At 50.0% G+C, this 17,697-nt stretch overlaps 4 protein-coding genes across 4 annotated transcripts; 2 read left to right on the forward strand and 2 right to left on the reverse strand.

Moving 5' to 3' along the window:
* Positions 1–665: 665 nt before the first annotated feature.
* LOC117899238 (transcriptional regulator ATRX homolog) lies at positions 666–6,277 on the reverse strand. The gene is made up of 4 exons (XM_034809112.1): positions 6,161–6,277; positions 3,354–6,044; positions 2,433–3,290; positions 666–2,373 (listed from the first exon to the last, which is right to left on the reverse strand). Exons 1-4 carry the CDS (start codon positions 6,183–6,185, stop codon positions 1,277–1,279), a joined length of 4,671 nt encoding a protein of 1,556 aa, XP_034665003.1. The 5' UTR covers positions 6,186–6,277; the 3' UTR covers positions 666–1,276.
* A 585-nt stretch (positions 6,278–6,862) lies between these two features.
* On the forward strand, positions 6,863–12,433 carry LOC117899224 (nuclear factor related to kappa-B-binding protein). Its single transcript, XM_034809098.1, is given in 6 exon segments — positions 6,863–7,442; positions 7,444–8,232; positions 8,299–10,698; positions 10,701–10,809; positions 10,877–11,577; positions 11,638–12,433. Coding segments are annotated over 6 exon segments (4,881 nt in total). The 5' UTR covers positions 6,863–7,085; the 3' UTR covers positions 12,163–12,433.
* An 803-nt stretch (positions 12,434–13,236) lies between these two features.
* On the reverse strand, positions 13,237–15,865 carry LOC117899239. The gene is given in 6 exon segments (XM_034809113.1): positions 13,237–13,965; positions 13,968–14,425; positions 14,484–14,531; positions 14,592–15,082; positions 15,121–15,482; positions 15,539–15,865. Coding segments are annotated over 6 exon segments (2,040 nt in total). The 5' UTR covers positions 15,728–15,865; the 3' UTR covers positions 13,237–13,473.
* Positions 15,866–16,101: 236 nt separating this feature from the next.
* LOC117899234 (WD repeat domain phosphoinositide-interacting protein 3) lies at positions 16,102–17,655 on the forward strand. The gene is made up of 4 exons (XM_034809108.1): positions 16,102–16,278; positions 16,396–16,482; positions 16,563–17,324; positions 17,385–17,655. The coding sequence occupies exons 1-4, from the start codon at positions 16,212–16,214 to the stop codon at positions 17,489–17,491; spliced, it is 1,023 nt and encodes a 340-aa protein (XP_034664999.1). The 5' UTR covers positions 16,102–16,211; the 3' UTR covers positions 17,492–17,655.
* The last annotated feature ends 42 nt before the right edge of the window (positions 17,656–17,697 follow it).

A 17,697-nucleotide genomic window follows, 5' to 3' on the forward strand; every position in this document is an offset into this window, starting at 1 on the left:
ATCGATCTTCTTTCCATTACTGACTGGTGTGCAAATGGTTTATGCATTCCTTATCGAAAGACAGCTCTAAAAGGGACAATAACTGCTTTGAATCAGGGCAAATATTTACATATAGCCACGGACAATAGAGTCATGAAAAGTACCTCCAAGAATCGCAATTTTCAATTAAAAGTACCCAAAAAGATGTCACACATTCCTCCTGCATTCCTTAGTGCAGCATCCTACATCCAAAGACATTCCAAAATCTTATTTAAAACATGGAATATAATTGTATCTATTGTTTAGACAAGGATAAAGCTACCGCAGAGTCTACGTCTACGACCTCTAGGCAGTCGTTCTGTGTAACCAATTTCTGCAGCAATTGATAAAGCAATTTCTATATAAGTAGGCTGCTTTTAGGCTGCTTTGAATACAGATATATTCAAAATCATTGAAATGAATAAGCTGCAAAGACTGCCAGAAAACGTCTTCAGAGCTCTCTGAAGTTTTTCCTACAGCGCACAATTTATTTCGCATCTTGGAATATTCCTTTATGCGATTGGAAAGTGATTCCTTTGCAAGTAGCCAAAGTTGCGTAAAGATACCCCAGCAGGCACCTGGAAAGGCTCCCTAATAAACCAACAAGAACCCTACCAAACCCAATGCAAACGTTCCCATTCCTTATTTTATATGTATCATATCTGTGCCATTTATTGTTTATCTTTTGTTGCGTGTTTAAATAATGTTCTTGTGTGAGGGGTGAGGAGAGTGGGTCCTATCCATTCATATTATAATCATAATAGCTATGCGATCTAAAATAGTTACTTTTGTGGTGTTTCTTTATATTTAAACTATAACTGAAAAACGCCATTATAACTAATAAAATGAAAGACTACAGCTGAATCTTTACGACAGTTTAGAACCCTTAACTAGACTGTCTCTGACTCTGCGGAAGAGAAACCGATCTTCCGAAGTCTGCGCCATCAGGTTGTCAGCGGATTCTTCCCAGATTAGCAACAGCTTGAAGCGGATTAAAGGGTCAGAGCCACAGGAGGGTCCAATGCCAGAGGCTGAGCCACAGTCAGAGTCAGAACCGGAGCCAGAGCCAGAGCGATGGCCTCCAGTTTGTGTGTGTTTCCCCCACCCTAACAAATGATTGACACAAATGGATCTAATCTAATACAAAGATTCAACTGTAGTCTGGCAATAAATTAGATACAAGAATACACTAGGAAGCTGCTTCCTTCTCTGTCCAAATTGTGTTTGTGTTTGTGTGTGTGTGGGGGGGGGGGGCATTCTAATCAATTTCGTATACCTTATCCGGCTCGAAACCTGGTGCTGCGGGCACAACTGGCGCTGCAGCAGCACCTGCCGCACCTGGAGCCGCCGCGATGCCGCCTGTACCCTGGTTGTAGCCAGCCGCCGAGGGATGCTGGTTGGCATAGAGCAATGGATTCATATACATGCCGCTTGGGTGTATGATATTCCCGTGCAGATTCAACAGATCCTTGTACATGGTGGGATCCCCATTGTTCATCTCGTTGTACAGCTGCTGCAGATAGGTGGGCACCAACTGGATGACCTGGTTCTGCGTCAACTCGGGATGATCTTTGCATATTTTCATATTGAGCAGCTGCAGCAGAATGTCCGTGCGGAAGCCGAAGATCTTGCTGGAGGTGACGCTGCCGGAGGCGTTGCCAAATTGGCCCATCACCTGATTGCCAAAGGCATTGCGGTCGTAGCTCATGTACTGCGAGGCCTGCACGGTGCGCGTTTTCTCTGCCTCGTATTCGGCCCACGCGGACTTGCGCTCCTCCTCTGTGAGATTTTCGTGCTCCTCCTGCTCCAGCAGGGAGTCGTGTTCGTGGTATTTGAATATCAGTTTGTCGTGCTCGGTCAGCAGCTCGGCAAACAGACGATCCTTGGGCAGCAGCGGCATCTCGCGCTCTGCCGTTGGCTTCAGTTCGTAGGAATAGAGCTCCGTGAGGTCCGTTTGATTGTAGTGCCGGGAGATCTGCTGCTCGTCGATCACACGCTTGGCGGTGGCCTGCTTGGCCACCTGCCGCTCGTACACCTTCTGCTCCATGGTGCCCATGGCGATGAGGCGGTAGATGTAGCAGGGCTTCTCCTGCCCGAAACGATACACCCGGAAGATGCTCTGCGTGTCGTGCGAGGGATTCCAGGAGACATCGAAGATTACCACACGATTGGCGGCCACCAGATTGATGCCCAGGCCGCCGGCACGCGTGGAAATGAGGAAAAGGCGAGCGCGGAGATTGGTGACATTGTTGAATGTCTTGCACATGGCCTCGCGCTGCTCGACGCTGCAGGAGCCATCGAGTCGGAAGTAGTCCTTGCCGTTGGTCCAGCAGCCCTTGAAGTCGCCAACGTCCCCTGAACAAAGGAGCGTGTGATATGGGTGCTGTTAGAGTGTGGGTTATGGCTGGACTCACCCTCAAATTCATAGTTCTTTGTGTTGCTATCCACCAGCGACAGGAAGTGCTCGATGACGTCCAGCGATTGCAGTGACTGCGAAAAGACCAACAATTTGTCGCCAATGGCTTCGCACTGCTGCAGCAGGCGCAGCAGAATAAGCAGCTTGGGGGAATGATTGACATTGTTTAGCTCGCGCTCCTCCACAAATGGCTTCCACCACTCGGAGGGATCGTCCTTCTGGGCCAGCGGTCCCGACGGCAGCATCTCAAAATCGGAATCCGAATCGGCAGCCGCTCTATTGCGGGTCTTGTGCTTTTTGGTGGTCTTTCGCGCACCCGCCATGCTGGCGTCCGACTTGAAGGACTCGCAGCTGTCGGAGGAATTGGTGGCGGCTTCCTCCTCTTCGGTTTCGTCGCAAATGAAGCCCTCAATGTCGGAATCATCGTTGCTGAGCAGCCGCTTGGCAATTACATTGTCGCTGTTCACGCGCAGATTCATCGGATGCGTCCAGATGCGCCGCAGATCCTGGAAGTCCTGAAACAAGCGCGCACCCTTGCCGCAGATATCGGAGCTGTTCTGCTCCCGATATGTGGTCATGTAGTAGCCATACAGTGTCTGCTGCAGCTCCGACAGCGTCGTATAGATCACATACTCGTGCTTCGGTGGCAAGTACGGCGCCAGAACGGAGTAATCTCTGCGCTGGATGCAGCCCTCCAGCAGCTTGTGCAGTATGTGGGAGCGATGCTTCATCAGGCGGAGATCGCGCTCCGTGGAGTCCGTGTACTGGCCATTGCTGATGGGATTCACAAAGCGATTCATGTACTCCTTGTAGGTGCCAAGCAGACTTGGCTTCACAAACTGAATCATGCAGTAATCTAGGGTGCGGCGAAACAGGATTAAAATGCAAGCCCAACAGGCTGAACAGATCCTTTACTTACATTCTCTGAGATTATTTTGCAGCGGAGTTCCTGTGAGGACAATCCTCCGTTTGGTGCGCATCCTTGTCACCGCCTTGCTGATCGACGTCTTCTCGTTCTTCAGCAAATGCCCCTCATCGCAGACGACCAGATCGGGGCCGGGTTCGACCAGGGCCTGTTGCAGCTGTTCGCGCTGCTTCTTGCGCAATCCTCTGGCCTTTTCGTTGGCCAAGATGCGGTACATGTCGTAGCCCAGGATGCACACTCCGCCCTCGTTGAACCATTCGGTGAGCTTGAAGATGCGCGTGGGCTTGTCCTTGTAGCGGGAGATGTCGTACACTTCGATGTCCTTGCGATTGGCAAACTTCATCCAATAGAGGAACTCACGCGCCCAATTGTTCACCGTGCTGAGGGGCGTAATCACGAGGACGCGCTCCACGTTTGTGCGCCTGGTGTTCATGAGGAGCGTGTGGCTGAGTGTCACCACCTGCAGGGTCTTGCCCAGGCCCATGCAGTGGGCCAGAATGCAGCCGGAGCCGGGCTTCTCTTCGCTATCCTTGAGCGTCTCGAAGCAGGCATCCCACATGAACTTAACGCCCTCCACTTGATGGGGTTTGAGCTTCTTCAGCAGACCCTTGTCCACCTGCAGCAGCGCCTTCTTGGAGTCCTCATCGAAGTCCAGCACCAACTCGGAGATTTCGACGCTCTCCGATTTGTCAAAGATGCGATTGTACACCCGCTGGCGCTCCTCGATGCGACGGCGGCGATCATCCTCCTCTTTGGCCGCCTCCTTGGTGGTCATGTCCAGATCCTTGCTCTTTATGATCTTCCGAATGGTCTTGCGCTTGTTCTTCTGCTTCTCCTCATCGCCATCCGCATCGCTGTCGCCGCTCGAGTTCTTTTTGATGCGTTTGCGCTTCTTTTTGGACTTTTCGTGCGGCTCGAAGTCGGAGGAACCCTTGTCGGAGTCGGTGTCACGCTTCTTGACGCCACCGCGTCGCTTGCGCTGTGGTATCACCTCGCTGCCGCTCGTCTGTGCAGCCTCCTCTTCCGCCTCTTCATCTTCTTCGGATTTTACCTGGTACTCCTCCTCCTCTTCCTCCTCCTGCGCATCGGAATCGGCCTGCTCGGGCGCCTCAGCTGCCTCGTAGTCGGAATCCGGCTCACTCTCCGCACTCTTCTTGGCGCTGCGACGCTGCCGCTTGGCTGCTGCCGTGCCCGAGGTTGTGGCAGCCTCCTCCGAATCTGTGCTCATTTTGTGCTTGCGTTGCTTTAAAGTTCCGCTTGGTTCTGCTCCTGGCTCTGCCTGCGGCGTCGGCTCTCGCTCTCGCTCTGGCACTGGCTCCGGTTCTGACTCTGACTGTGGCTCTGGCTCTGGTTCTGCCTGTGGCTTTGGCTTTGCCTGATGCTTTGGCTTTGGGCCCTTCTGTGGCTCTGACCCTTTAATCCGCTTCAAGCGCACCAAACAACTTTTCAGTCGATGCTGCTGCTGCTGCTGGGCAGCCACTGTCCTTGGCTGCTTCTCCTTGGAAAGCCGCGTGGGACTGCCTTGCCTGATCTTCTTGTCGCTGCTGTTGATGGCCTTCCTGCGGGTCAGCCGTGGCAGGCTTTCCTCTAAGGAAGTGGAACACTCACTAGCAATTTTCTTGCTAGTCTTCTCCTTCCCTGTGGCGTTGCTATCCTCAGATAAGTCGCTCTCCAGCCCTCGATTCTTGGGTGACCTTTGCCTTGTTGCTATTTTTCTGCGACTATTCTCCTTCTTTGTGCCGTCGCTGTCTTCGGAGTTGCTAATCTGGGAAGAATCGCTGGCAACCTGATGGCGCAGGCGCTCTTCAGTTCTTTTAGACTTCTTCGGAGACCTTTGCTCCTCCGTGCCGTTGATGGCCGCCTTTAGGAGCTGACTGAGGCTGCCGGCTTCGTGGGAAGATCGCTTTCTCTTCCGCAGAGAGAGAAATTTCTTTGTGCGTGTACCTGCTGACCGACTGTCACTCTCTTCAGAGGACGAAGCGATGCGTGGTCTCTTCCCTTTTCCGTTCACGCTGACCTGCAAGTGCTTGCTGTCGCTCTCCTCGGCGGATGAGTTGAACAGACTGAGGATATTCCTTTTTGGCCGCTTCTTGGCCTCGACCGTCTTCGATGGCTCAAAGGGCCTGCTATCCTCCTCGGAGGAGGACAAGACAGTGATGGTGGCACTGGCGTTCGCCTTTGCTTTCCTGCGCAAAGGATTCTGTACAACGATCGATTCGCCGTCGTCGGTCTCGTCGCTGTCGCTCAATTCAATGATCGAAGTGTTATTGCGAGACTTGCGCTGTGGCAAGGCTTTTGGTTGCTCTTTCGGTTGCTGGGCCAAGAGTTTCTCTAGAGGCACAATGCGAATTTTACAGGCTTTCTTTTCCACTTCGGTGGCCTCAACTTTTGCAGATTCTTCGACTACTGTTCCACTGGCAGAATCATTTGTGGACTCTTTGTCGCTGTTGCTGATGGCTTCCTTGGTGGCTGTGGACTCCGCCGACTCAACATCATTGTCAGATTGATTTTTTGTTGATTTTCCTTTGATTTGGTTGCTTTTACAGTCGGAGGTGGTGTCCACTTTGAGTGCTGCTTGCTGTTTTGATTCTGTCAGCGCTGTTCCGGCATTTGTCTCACAATCGTTGGTCTTTTTCTTTCCCATAGATAACCGGAGGGTTCGTGCCGCCACTATGTTCAATAGATCTGCAAGAAATGCGAGTTAGATTGCGGTTAACTTAACACAAAAAAAACTATTTTTTTCTCTCAATTTTTGCAAGCATTTGCCGCGCGCTGTTCGCGTTCTGCTGCTTCTTCTTCACCTTCTCTCTGTTCTTCTTCTTGCATTTTTTTTTGTCTCTTCTCTTTCCATTTTTTTTTTGCTATTCGAGAGCAGTCTTCTGTGCCTCTTTTTGTGGCGTCTGTGGGACGTTTGTGCCCCTGCCTCGCCTGCTAAACTTTTAAACTCTACATTTTAAACGAGACACATTTATTATTTATCTTAAACGTTTCGCACTAAACTAAAACAGCGGCCTACCCGCTCTCTATTCGTATTCGTTTTTGTCTACGCAGTCGTGTTCACCTTGTATTCCTGTCAATGGTCTTTCATTTTGACCAGTTGTCTGCTAGGGGCTTCGTTATCCTCTTGCAACACAAAAATTGCAAAAACTAGGAAAAATTGTTGCAAGCCGAGGGCGAAAAGCCGTCGCCACAATTTTGGTATACACAGTAGGGCTGAGCTGGAGAACCATCGATGTCAGCGATGATTTTGGCCAAACATCGATTCTTTTGGAAGCAGCGTCTCTAAGAGTTTTTAATAATCAATAAATTGCAAATTCTAATGCTTACAGAGATTAAAATGTAGTTTTTATGTTCTATTAACTCTAATGTATTTATATGGAATAGTGTACGATTTTTAGATGCATTATTAAATCAACCCATTACAACATTTTAAATTTAGATTCAATCGCAACTGTATTTAGCGACTATCGCATCGGCTCATCCCTAATGTTTGGGCCAGAGCTGCCAACTCCTTCGAAATGGGCGAAATCGTAGAGAAAACATGCTGCGAAGCAATAAAAAAAGAAGAAAACAACCAGCTAATATGTTTGATATAACGAGGCAGCAGCAGCAGCAGGCAGCGGCGTAAGAGACAAAAATTATAACTTAGTGTAGAGAAAGAAAATTGGGTGCTCTGCCCACGTAACAAAAGAAAAAACGCTGTTGGACACAAAAATTGCCACAAAAATGAGCAATAACATAAACATCAACAGCATGCTGAGGCCCAGCCTGGACTCCGAAGAGGAGGAGGAGGATGACATTGGCCAAATGAGCGACGGGAGCAGCAGCAGCTCCGGCGGCAGCAGCAATCGGAGCAGCAGTAGTTCCAGTTCCTCCGCACCCGGTTCGCTGCCGGAGGATGATGTCGATGTCGAGGACGAGGATATGTCTGATCAGGATGCACTCTCGGAATCCGAGACGGAGGACGATACCACCACTTGCCAGTCGGACGAGCTGGAGCTGGCGCAGCTAAGTAAACGTGACACCTTTCGCCTGCCGCGGGGCCTCTGTGAGAATTCCACCATCTTTCACGAGTTCTTCTCGGATGGAGACATGGCAGCTACTGCCGCAGCATGTCCAGGCACGGCTGCAGTGCTTGCTGCCCGATTTCACGGGCCTGGTCTCTGCACCGCAAGCAGGGGCCGAGCAGCAGCGAACGCTCGTTCAACTTTTCAACGGTGGCCTTCAGCGTTTTGGCCAATCGCCGCTACTGCAGCTGCAGCGGCAGCTGGAGGACGGTAACCTTCGGCCGGATGTCCTTAAGCTGCGCCGCAGCATCCAGCACTCTAGTCGCCGCGAGTTCCGCTTCCAGCAAGCCGAACGCTTAAGTCAATTGGCCAAAGAGCTTTTCCTCTCCCGCGAGCACATGCTTAAGCTGGCGTACACCTCGTCGCCGCCGGAGGAGGCGACTGCCTCTGCCTCCAAGTCGATGATGCCACGCCCGCGCAAGCGTAAGCCCCCAGCGCTCTCGATGGAGAACAAGTTGTGCTCGCAACGGGCCAAGAAGCGGTATGTCCAGGAGCTGCTGGAGGTCATACAAGAGCTGAAGGTGTCCCCGGGCGAGATCAGTGCCGAGGAGGAGGACGAAGAGTGTGTGGATCTGATGCAGCGTCTGCCAAAAATGGAAGCGGAGCTCAAGCTGGAGCCGACATCGGTGCGCTCCTCGAATGCGGCAGACAAGAAAAGCATTTACAATACCTTCTTCAAGCGTCGGTCCGGTGTGGACGATGAGCAGGTCCTGCGCACCATGCAGGCTGTCCGCATACAGCAGTTGAATGATAAGAACTTCAAGAAGTATCTGCGGGACTACAAGCGACGGAAAATGGAGCAACCAGTAAGCATTGATCTGCGGTTTGATTCCCAAAAAAAGGGCACTTTAAATGTTATTTTTTCTCCACAGGAAAGCCCGGAATTTGATACATCGGAGGTGCGTTTGAGGGACATTTGCACGCGGGCACAGTTTGTGGGCAGCTTCAAGCCGGGACGCAAGCCAAAGGCATTGCTGGCGCGCCTCAATCCCGATCCACCCGCTCTGGTGCCCATTGGTGGGATCAAAAACGAGCCCGAGGATGATATTTTCGTCAAGGAAGAGCCACAGCAGCATCAGAAGCAGCACCGTCTGCAGGACTATGTTCCCAAGGAGCAAATGCCAAAGAAAATGCCACCAGCGGCCGCAGCTGCTCCTGTGCCCGCCTTGATCCCCAAGCTGGAGCCCATAAGTGTGCCCTCCGCCACAATTTCCAATCTTACAACCATTTCCCCAACCAATCCTGCCCTGAAGGCGGCTGCTGTCCACATTGTTGGCAGTCCCCCCAACAGAGGGGAAGTTGTTCGACCGGCGGCATCGCCTCGCCCCGCCTGCTACTTCTCTCTGCTGCGAGATCTGTTTGTTTCCACGCCCCAGCATCGTTTGACCTACGGAGAGCTGCAGCTGCTGTTGGCCAGCTGGCGGGAGAAACATTCCGATGCAGCCATACCAACGGGCGATGTGACGCGCATACAGCAGCCGGATTGGTCGCTGCTGCTGCAGTCCGCAGTCAACTTTCTGGCTGCCGATTTCGGACCACTTCCGGCGGAATATGTGCCGTACATTGAGCACAAAACCGTGTTGAATATCTACCAGTGGATTGGCGCTGGCAGGGACTCCGATGCACGACTGTGCACCCTCTGCCAGTACTGGCTGAGGACCCAGAAAGAGGAGCAACCCATAGCCACGACGGTGCATCTGAATCCATGCCCGGGTGCCATGTTTATTGCGACCACGCCCGTGGATGCCTCAGCCACGCAGACGCTAACGCCTACGCCGCCGCCTCGGTGCCCCACCAGCTGGACGGTGCGCACGGCCAGCCAGGCGGATATGCTGGAGTTCCAGCGACAGGAGAGGCTACGCTTTGAGTATCCCCATCGGCCGTTCACCTACCGCCTGAATGGCTACGAGAGCGTTGTGGGTCCCGTCAAGGGCATCTACACCCAGAGTTTGCCGCTGAACAAGGCGCGCGGACATGCTGTCATGGTGGACGATCGACCGCCATTTGTGACCATCCTGACGCTGGTGCGTGATGCCACGGCCCGGCTACCCAATGGCGAGGGCACACGCTCGGAAATCTCAGAGCTGCTGAAGTGCTCACAGTACGTCAATCATCAGGCGGCGGAGAACGTTCTGCAGACGATTGTCAGTGGAGCACTGGACCGCATGCATGGCGGCATCGATCCCTGTGTGAAGTACGACGCCAAGCGCAAGATCTGGATCTACTTGCATCGCAACCGCAGCGAGGAGGAGTTCGAGCGAATGCACAAGCACAATCTGTCGCTGGTGAAGCAGAAGCAGCAGCAAAGGAAGCAGCTGGCCAAGCCAAAGAAGGAGGATGGCGATAGCTCCACAGAGCTGCAGGATATGCCAGCACTGGTACCCTCTGTGGGTAATCCCACGCCCACTGCCGCTCCCGTCTCTGTCTCGACTGCCGCCGGCACTCTGCTGCACGTTAAGAAAACTTCTCCGCTGCCCGTCAAATGCCCCCCAGTGCCGCCTCTCAAGTACAACATACCACCTGCCAACAGCAACAACAACAACAACTCAACATCATCCTCCCAGGGCGCAGGCATGGCACTCTCGCCCACCGGTGCTAATGCCTCACCCAACTCAATGCAAAAATCACTGCTCAAGCCCGTGCCCATGGGTGCAGTGCATCGCCCAATGGCTGGCGGTACCCCGGTAAAGACGGGCAATTTTGCCATATCGAAGATCAGTCCGCAAAGGAATACCACACCCATACTGGTATCGACGCCCAGTGGCATGCAGACGGTGCATGTGGCCACCACGCCCACTTCTACGCAGCTGGGCACGTCCCCCACGATGAGTGTTAACAAAAAGCTGACGATTAAAAAGCCACCGACAACCAGCAAAATAGGCAACTTTATCATACCACTGGACCAACAGCAGCAGCAGCAGCAGCAGCAACAACACTCGCCACAGCAGCACTCTCAAGTGCTGGGCAAACCGAAGAGTATGACAATAAGTCCACGCCCGCAGCTGTCGAAGAATATTATAAGATTGCTGCCTGCGGGTGCGGCAGCCACAGGGCAGGTAAAGTCACCGCAAGTGCAGATACTGGGACCGCGTGTGGTGCCACAGTCGACAGTGCGTCCGGTGCAGCAAAAGATTGGCGCCGTCTCCATAATATCCAATAAATCAGTGGAAGCCAGCACATCCCCGATAACCATTGCCACGAGCAGTAGCTCCGCCGTGAGTGCCGTCAGTGTAGGCGGAGGAGCCGGTGGAACCATTGTGAAGATGTCCCCACGCAGGCATTTGCAACGTTGCAGCAACAGCAACTGAAACAAAAGGCAATGGGTGGCACAGCAAAGATTGCCTCGCCAGTGCAGACATCGCCACAGCAACGGATATTAGTGGGTGAGTGCTTGGCCCCCCCATACACAGAAGAGAATCCTCTTTAATCCTTTCTCTCTTTCCACGACAGGTAATACAGCCATTTCGTCGAACAAAAAGATTGTTTTCCAAGCCATGGCCAAGACAACACCCAAAATACTCACCACAACGGCCAGCAGTGGCGGAACGACCGTCAGGTCGCCACAGCAAAGGATTGTGCTGCAGAACTTTAAGCAAGCGGCGGCTGCAGGTGGAGGAGGAGCCACGACGGTGGTCAGCTCTACAAATGCCACGCGTATGATACGCACCAGCACGACCGTGAGCACAGCAGCTGGCGGAGCAGTGAATGCCTCTCAGGGTGGGCACATCATCACGCTGGATAGCCTGCTGCAAAAGCAAAACCAACAGCAGCACAGTGGCGGGAAACTCCTCACGACTGGGAGCAACATCATTCAGTTGGCCACCTCCTCGGCGGGCAACGTCATCACACTGACACCGAATCAAAGCCAAAACACGCAGCCCATCCAAGTGCAGGCCAAGCATCTGCCCACGATGGCGCGCATTGTGAGTGCAACGGCGAGTGGTCCGACAATGGTGCCCAAAATCATCGGCAAGACGACCGTGCTGCCGGGTAAGCCACTGCTGCTGCATGCCAAGGCAATCAAGCAGCTGGGAGGCGGTAGTGTCGTGACCACCCAACCCACAGCGACCACAACAACAGCGGGAACCAATGCTGTGCGTACCACACAGAGCATTGTAATTGGCGGGCAGACGGTGAAGATTCAAGGAGCGGTAAGCACACCCGCCACAAAATCTCTCATCAATCCTTTATTAATGCATTTCCCCGGGCAGATTCCCGCACGCTCGGGCGGCGCACCCATGCAGACCGTGATCATGGGCAACCAGTTGGTTCGGTTGGCGCCCAGCACCAGCGGCAGCAGCAGCACCAACAGCAATCACCTCACCACTGTGGCCTCCAGTGGCATTGCGACTGCACCAAAGACCCTGCTGATTGGGGCTGGCGGCACACAGACCCTGCGTCTGGCCAAAAATGTCTTGTTGACCAACAAGCAAGGCACTTCGAATAGCACGGGGAGCAGCAATGCCACAGGAACAGTCACTGGCGGCGCAACAGCTGGCAATAATCTCGTATTTGCCGTACAAGGCAATGGCGGACAGTTGTTCTTCTCGCAGGGTTTGCAGGGAATGAACCTCAAGCCATTGTCCAATATGAAGGTGATACCCATGGTGTCGGCCGCTGGAGCTGCTGCTACTGCAGGCGGCAAGATCACTGTCACAACAACGGCCAAGGCAGAGGCTAAGAAGCTAATGCCGGGGACAGTGCTGAAGACAGCGCCCAGTGGGAGTGGTAATTAGCAGGAGGATTAGTGGACTCTGGAGTGGCCACTTACCAGTGGCAGAGGCTTGTTAATCACGTTGTTAACCTTCATTTTGGGTTACATTTTTCTTTGATTTACTCTTAACGCATCGTGTAATTTATATTTGTAATTCTTAGGCATACAGTTCTTGCAAATAATTAATTAAAGCTTAGCGCGTCGTCTGGCGTGTGAAAGCGAACGACAAACACACACACCACACACACACATGCATAGAAACTCCCAATAAAACTCAAACTGAATCAAGTGAACACATTTTTTTCTGCTACTCATTTTCTCTCTGCATTAAAAAATAATTCAGAATAAATTAAAATCGAACTCTTGAATATATTTTCTGTATCATTAAGTTACTCTAAGCCGTGATTATGTAGATCTATTATGAACTCCACGACTTGCACTGGTTAAAGTCTGCAGTTCTTTTGAAACAAAATTTAAATAAAAAGAGATTTATAATTAGTTTAGTTAAATCGAAATCTACAAACAAAATTCGGAATGCTTCCTAAAATTGTTTTTAATTTAACCTTAAAAACGATTAGGGAATCGATAATTTTTTGTATTTTAAAATTTAAAATTGTAAAGTTGCTTAAAAAAGTAATTTTTTCAAATTTATGCTCTAAATTATTTTTATATTAATTTTTTACTTATTTGTCCCAAAGTATGATCTAAATTTTCCTGAAAACAAGAGTTGTATGTGGTAAATTTTCATGTTTATTTGCAGGAATACTTGGCAGACTTCGGGTCAGCCGTGTCCTTCATCCTCGTTGCTGATGAAGATCGTAAGCACTATTCCCTATGGGATAATGCAATTTTCCACTTAAATTCTTTGCTTAGACAAGATGTAAATGATAGAATGGCAAATGAATTTTCCAAGGGAAGAGCTAATGAAATTTGTGCACTTGAAAGTTACAACAATATACCCAATTTACTCTTCGAGTACCGGGTATAAAAAGGTAGAGCCCAGACTTAAGAATAAAAATGCATTTACTTAGGATCGATTTTCAAGTTTATTTGCATGAACACTTGGGAGTCTTGGGAGCCCTATGGTACCACATGCGTTTGTAAGTCTTGAATTTTTCGACTTAGATTCTTAGCTTAAACTACGATTGGCTTAGACAATATGTAAATGATAGATGAAATGAATGAATTTCAAATGAATTTTCCAAGGAAAGAACTGACGCAATTTGTGCACTTGAAAGTTGAAAAGAGCTAGAACCCAGACTTAAAATTAAAAATGCATTTATTTAGGATTCAACCAAAAAAATCACAAAGAAAAAGTGACAGCACACAGAGTCTAGAAGGGAGCCTTATTGTGCTGCTTGAGATGTCGATTAAGTTTGATTTTCAAATCGAATTCCTTGCCGCATATGTGACACTTGCAGTAGGATTTGTCGTAGGAATTGTTAATGGAGGAATTGCAGCTGGTAGAGCTCATATTCTGGCTTACATCCAGCTTGGATGATACCTGATCAGAAGAAGTTAAATCCGATTCGAAGAAGGTCTCATCGGTGTCCATGTCCATGTTAATGGCTATTGGTAAGGGCTGCTGCAGTGGATTGATTTTTGTTGGTGGACTATTCATATCCTTGTGTTTGTTCAGCACATGGTCCTGCAGTTGCTGGGGCTTCTCAAACTTTTCGCTGCAGAAGGCGCATTGGATGACACAAAATGGTATCACGGGAGAGCAAGTCACTGGAGTGTCCTCAGGTTTTTGCTGCTCCTTTTGCTGTTGGTGGGGAGAATGCAGCGTCTGCTGCTGGAGTGGAGACTGCAGCTTCTGCTGCTGAACTGGAGATTGTTGGTTCTGCTGCTGAACTGGAGATTGTAGCTTCTGTTGCTGCTTGACTGGAGAGTGCAGCTTTTGATGCTTTGATGCTGAACTGGATTATTCAGCGGAACTGGAGAAATGGGCCCCGGAAAGGCCTCAAATGTTTGATGGTGCTGGATGGGCGAAGAAGTATCTAAAATCTCCTTATTTTCCTTAAAAGGCAATGGAGAAAGCGGAACTTGAGTCTGCATTGAGGCACGTTCCTGGGCTGCAGATGCCGTCTCTGGCTGGTCCAAAAGTGTCAGTTTCTGGACTGCAGAGGAAGTAGACGGTGGTCGCAGATGGTTCACAACTTTGAGCTTGCTTTCGCCTGCAGAGAATGGACCAAAATCCTTGACAGGAATCAGCTTCTGGTCTGAAGCAGAAGTGGCTGGACATTCTGCAGATGCCAGCTTTTGGGCCAACTCAGCTTCACGTTCTGTACAAATGATAAGAAAATTAAGATAAACAGAAATGCACATTTTGAGGCCACTTACCATCCAGATGCTTCTTCATATGCGACTGCAGAATATTGGGTTTCATAACTGCAACGAGTGAAATAGCATTATTGTCATGACTATATCAAAGCTTTGGATTCCACATACCCTTTCCACAATATTGGCAGACGGTACGCGAGTGCACGGCTCGCTTGTGATCCTTGAGGGTCTCCTTTGAGTTGCAAAAGAAGCCACAGATCGGGCATTTCAGGCGGCGCTGCAGTTTGTGCCATTTCATGTGCAACTTCAGACGTGACTCTTTAGAATTCAAGAACTTCTTGCCACAGAGATGACACTCCCAATCCTTGGACAGGTGCATGCGCTCCATATGCGTCTGGTAAAGCTGGTTGGGTATCTCCTGGAAGCAGATCTTACAGAGAACAGACGTGGATTGCATAGGCTGGGGAATGATCATGGCATCTTCGTCATCGTCGTATGTGAATTTGAGGACTTCTTCTTCGTCGCTCTCATTATCATTCTCATTTTCAATTTCATACGATATGGCATTGGGATTGCTTTCACTAACAAAGGAAATGTTATTGGCATTGCTTCCACTTTCATTGGTCATCCCACCAACATCAAGTTCTTCTTTGGGAGAGCTCTTAAACTTAAGCTCGTGATCCGCCTCTGTTTTTACCCCACCAGCGGAAGCAGTGGCTGCGGTTGGGGCGGCACAAACTTAATTTCACTCTGTTGTGTCGGCACTCGGGCCATATGCTCTTCCTTAATGGGCACATGTTGAATATCGAAGGCTGCGGAGACCCGTCGGCTGCCATCTTCGTCGCTCACTTCCTCGTCCGAGTCGAGATAGATGAAGCCACAGAACTTCTCCTCCGCCTGGATTTCGAGTTCATTTTTTATCTTTATACCAGGAGTTAGCTGATGCCCTGCGTACTGCTCATGGGCCTCGAGGCAGCTGCACTTGAATTGCAACAGTCTCTGGAATTCGGCAATGCAGGAAATGCACATGTACTGCGGACGACCGTCTTCCTTTGTTACCTGTTGTACCAACAATTTTGATTATAGCCGAAAAACAGAGAGCGGCGCTTACTTACCAATAAGTTCCATGCGCTCAGCTGCTGCAGGATTTCAGCCATCCCAACATCAGATTTGGCGTCGACACCGGCCGTCGGGAGAAATATGGGTTTAATCAGACCATCGTCGATGTCGAAATAAGTGCCGCAAGTGCGGCACGCCTCGATGGTGCCCCTATCCCAGCTACTGAAATCTGTGCAGAATTCCATCGTATTGCGATAGTCCTACATATATTTATAAATATTGGATAAACATTCCTCCGATTTGAGCTGTGTAGTCGCTTTTTTGTTGGCTTTTGAAAGAATAGCAAATAAATCACATTAAATATGTCTAGTGTTGTGAAGGTCTGTCGGTTTCAGCCCTTTTCCACCACCGCTCGTCCCCTTGATATCGGAATACACGAAATGACTGAGAATAGCTCAGTAAGTCAACAAAATAACAAAGAAGGGCCTCATATTTTTGCAACAAATATCTGCAAATATTTTCAGACCCAGTGTAAACAGCTTATTATTTGCATGTATGGTTAGTGGCGATTCCGATAGGCGATCGATAATACGCGCGCTGGTTACCAGCACTAATCTATTGTTTTTATACGCACCTACCGCACCGTCCTGATAATTATTTTCTTCCAACTTAAATCGACGAATAGGAGGCGACTCGACTGGAGCATCAAAACAACACACAACCAACGCAATGAATCTGACGGAGCAAAATCCGTACGGCAATGGGATGCTTTACGCAGCCTTCAATCAGGACCAAGGTATGTTGTTTACATATTTACCAGTCCAGAGATAGTCAGCGCCACACACACATACACACGCACCCACATCATAATATACTATAATATTTTCGACAAAAATTTGCAATTGCGTTGCAGGATGTTTTGCCTGTGCCACGGACACGGGCTTTCGTGTCTACAACTGTGACCCGCTGAAAGAAAAGGAAAGGCAATATTTTCCCGAGGGTATGTACAATGCAGGCATGCATTTCCCACGACCGTCCGCCCGTGTAATCCAATTTTACTGTCAAATCATTGTCTCTCAGGCGGTCTCAGCCATGTGGAAATGCTCTTTCGCTGCAATTATCTGGCCTTAGTGGGCGGCGGCATACGGCCGCTCTATCCACCAAATAAAGTGATCGTTTGGGATGATTTGAAGAAATCACCGGCCATATCGTTGGACTTCAATCAGCCGGTTCGTGCGGTGCGACTGCGTCGGGATCGGATTGTGGTGGTGCTGGAGGGTGTGATCAAGGTATTCACCTTCACCCAGCAGCCGCAACAGTTGCATGTCTTCGAAACGAGCGCCAATCCCAATGGGCTATGCGTGCTCTGTCCCCATAGCAATAAAAGCCTACTCGCATTCCCCGGCCGACGCACTGGCCATGTCCAGATCGTGGATCTTGCCAACACGGAGCGGGCCCCCCTGGAGGTGATTGCCCACGAGGCGGCCATCAGCTGCATTGCCCTCAATCTACAGGGCACACGTCTGGCCACCGCCGGTGAGAAGGGCACCCTCATACGCATCTTCGATACGGAGAACGGGAAGAAGGTCTCGGAGCTGCGACGTGGCAGCAATCATGCAAATATATTTTGCATCAACTTTAATCACCAGTCCACCATGGTTGTCGTCGCCTCTGACCATGGCACCATACATGTCTTCAATCTGGAGGATAACAAGCCGCGCGAATCCTCGCTTCCCATAATACCCAAGTATTTCTCAAGTCAATGGAGTTTCGTGAAGTTCTCCATACCACAGGGACCGCGGTGTGTATGTGCCTTTGGTGCCGATCCAAATTCGGTTGTGGGTGAGTCCTCTCCACTCCTCTTTTGGAAACCTTTTTAACCTTTGTTCTGTTTGCTTTCAGCCATTTGTGCGGATGGACACTACTATAAATTCCTATTCAACAACAAGGGCGAGTGCAGTCGCGACATTTGTACACAATTCCTTGAGCTGCAGGATGATGAGACATAGGAGGGTCCTAATCTCAAGGAGCTGCATCTATCTATATAAATCTATATATAAAAGATATATATCTCTCTCTATGGAAATGTGTTAAACAATATTACTTTTAAGCATGCTTTAAATTACGTTAAAAAGTCCTCGAGTTCACATAAAAAAGAGTAGTTACAAATTGATTGAAATCTTCATGGAATTCAATGCGCACCCTTGGCTGGAGA

This window comes from Drosophila subobscura, chromosome O (assembly GCF_008121235.1).
Source record: "Drosophila subobscura isolate 14011-0131.10 chromosome O, UCBerk_Dsub_1.0, whole genome shotgun sequence".
In the NCBI taxonomy this organism is placed as follows: domain Eukaryota; kingdom Metazoa; phylum Arthropoda; class Insecta; order Diptera; family Drosophilidae; genus Drosophila; species Drosophila subobscura.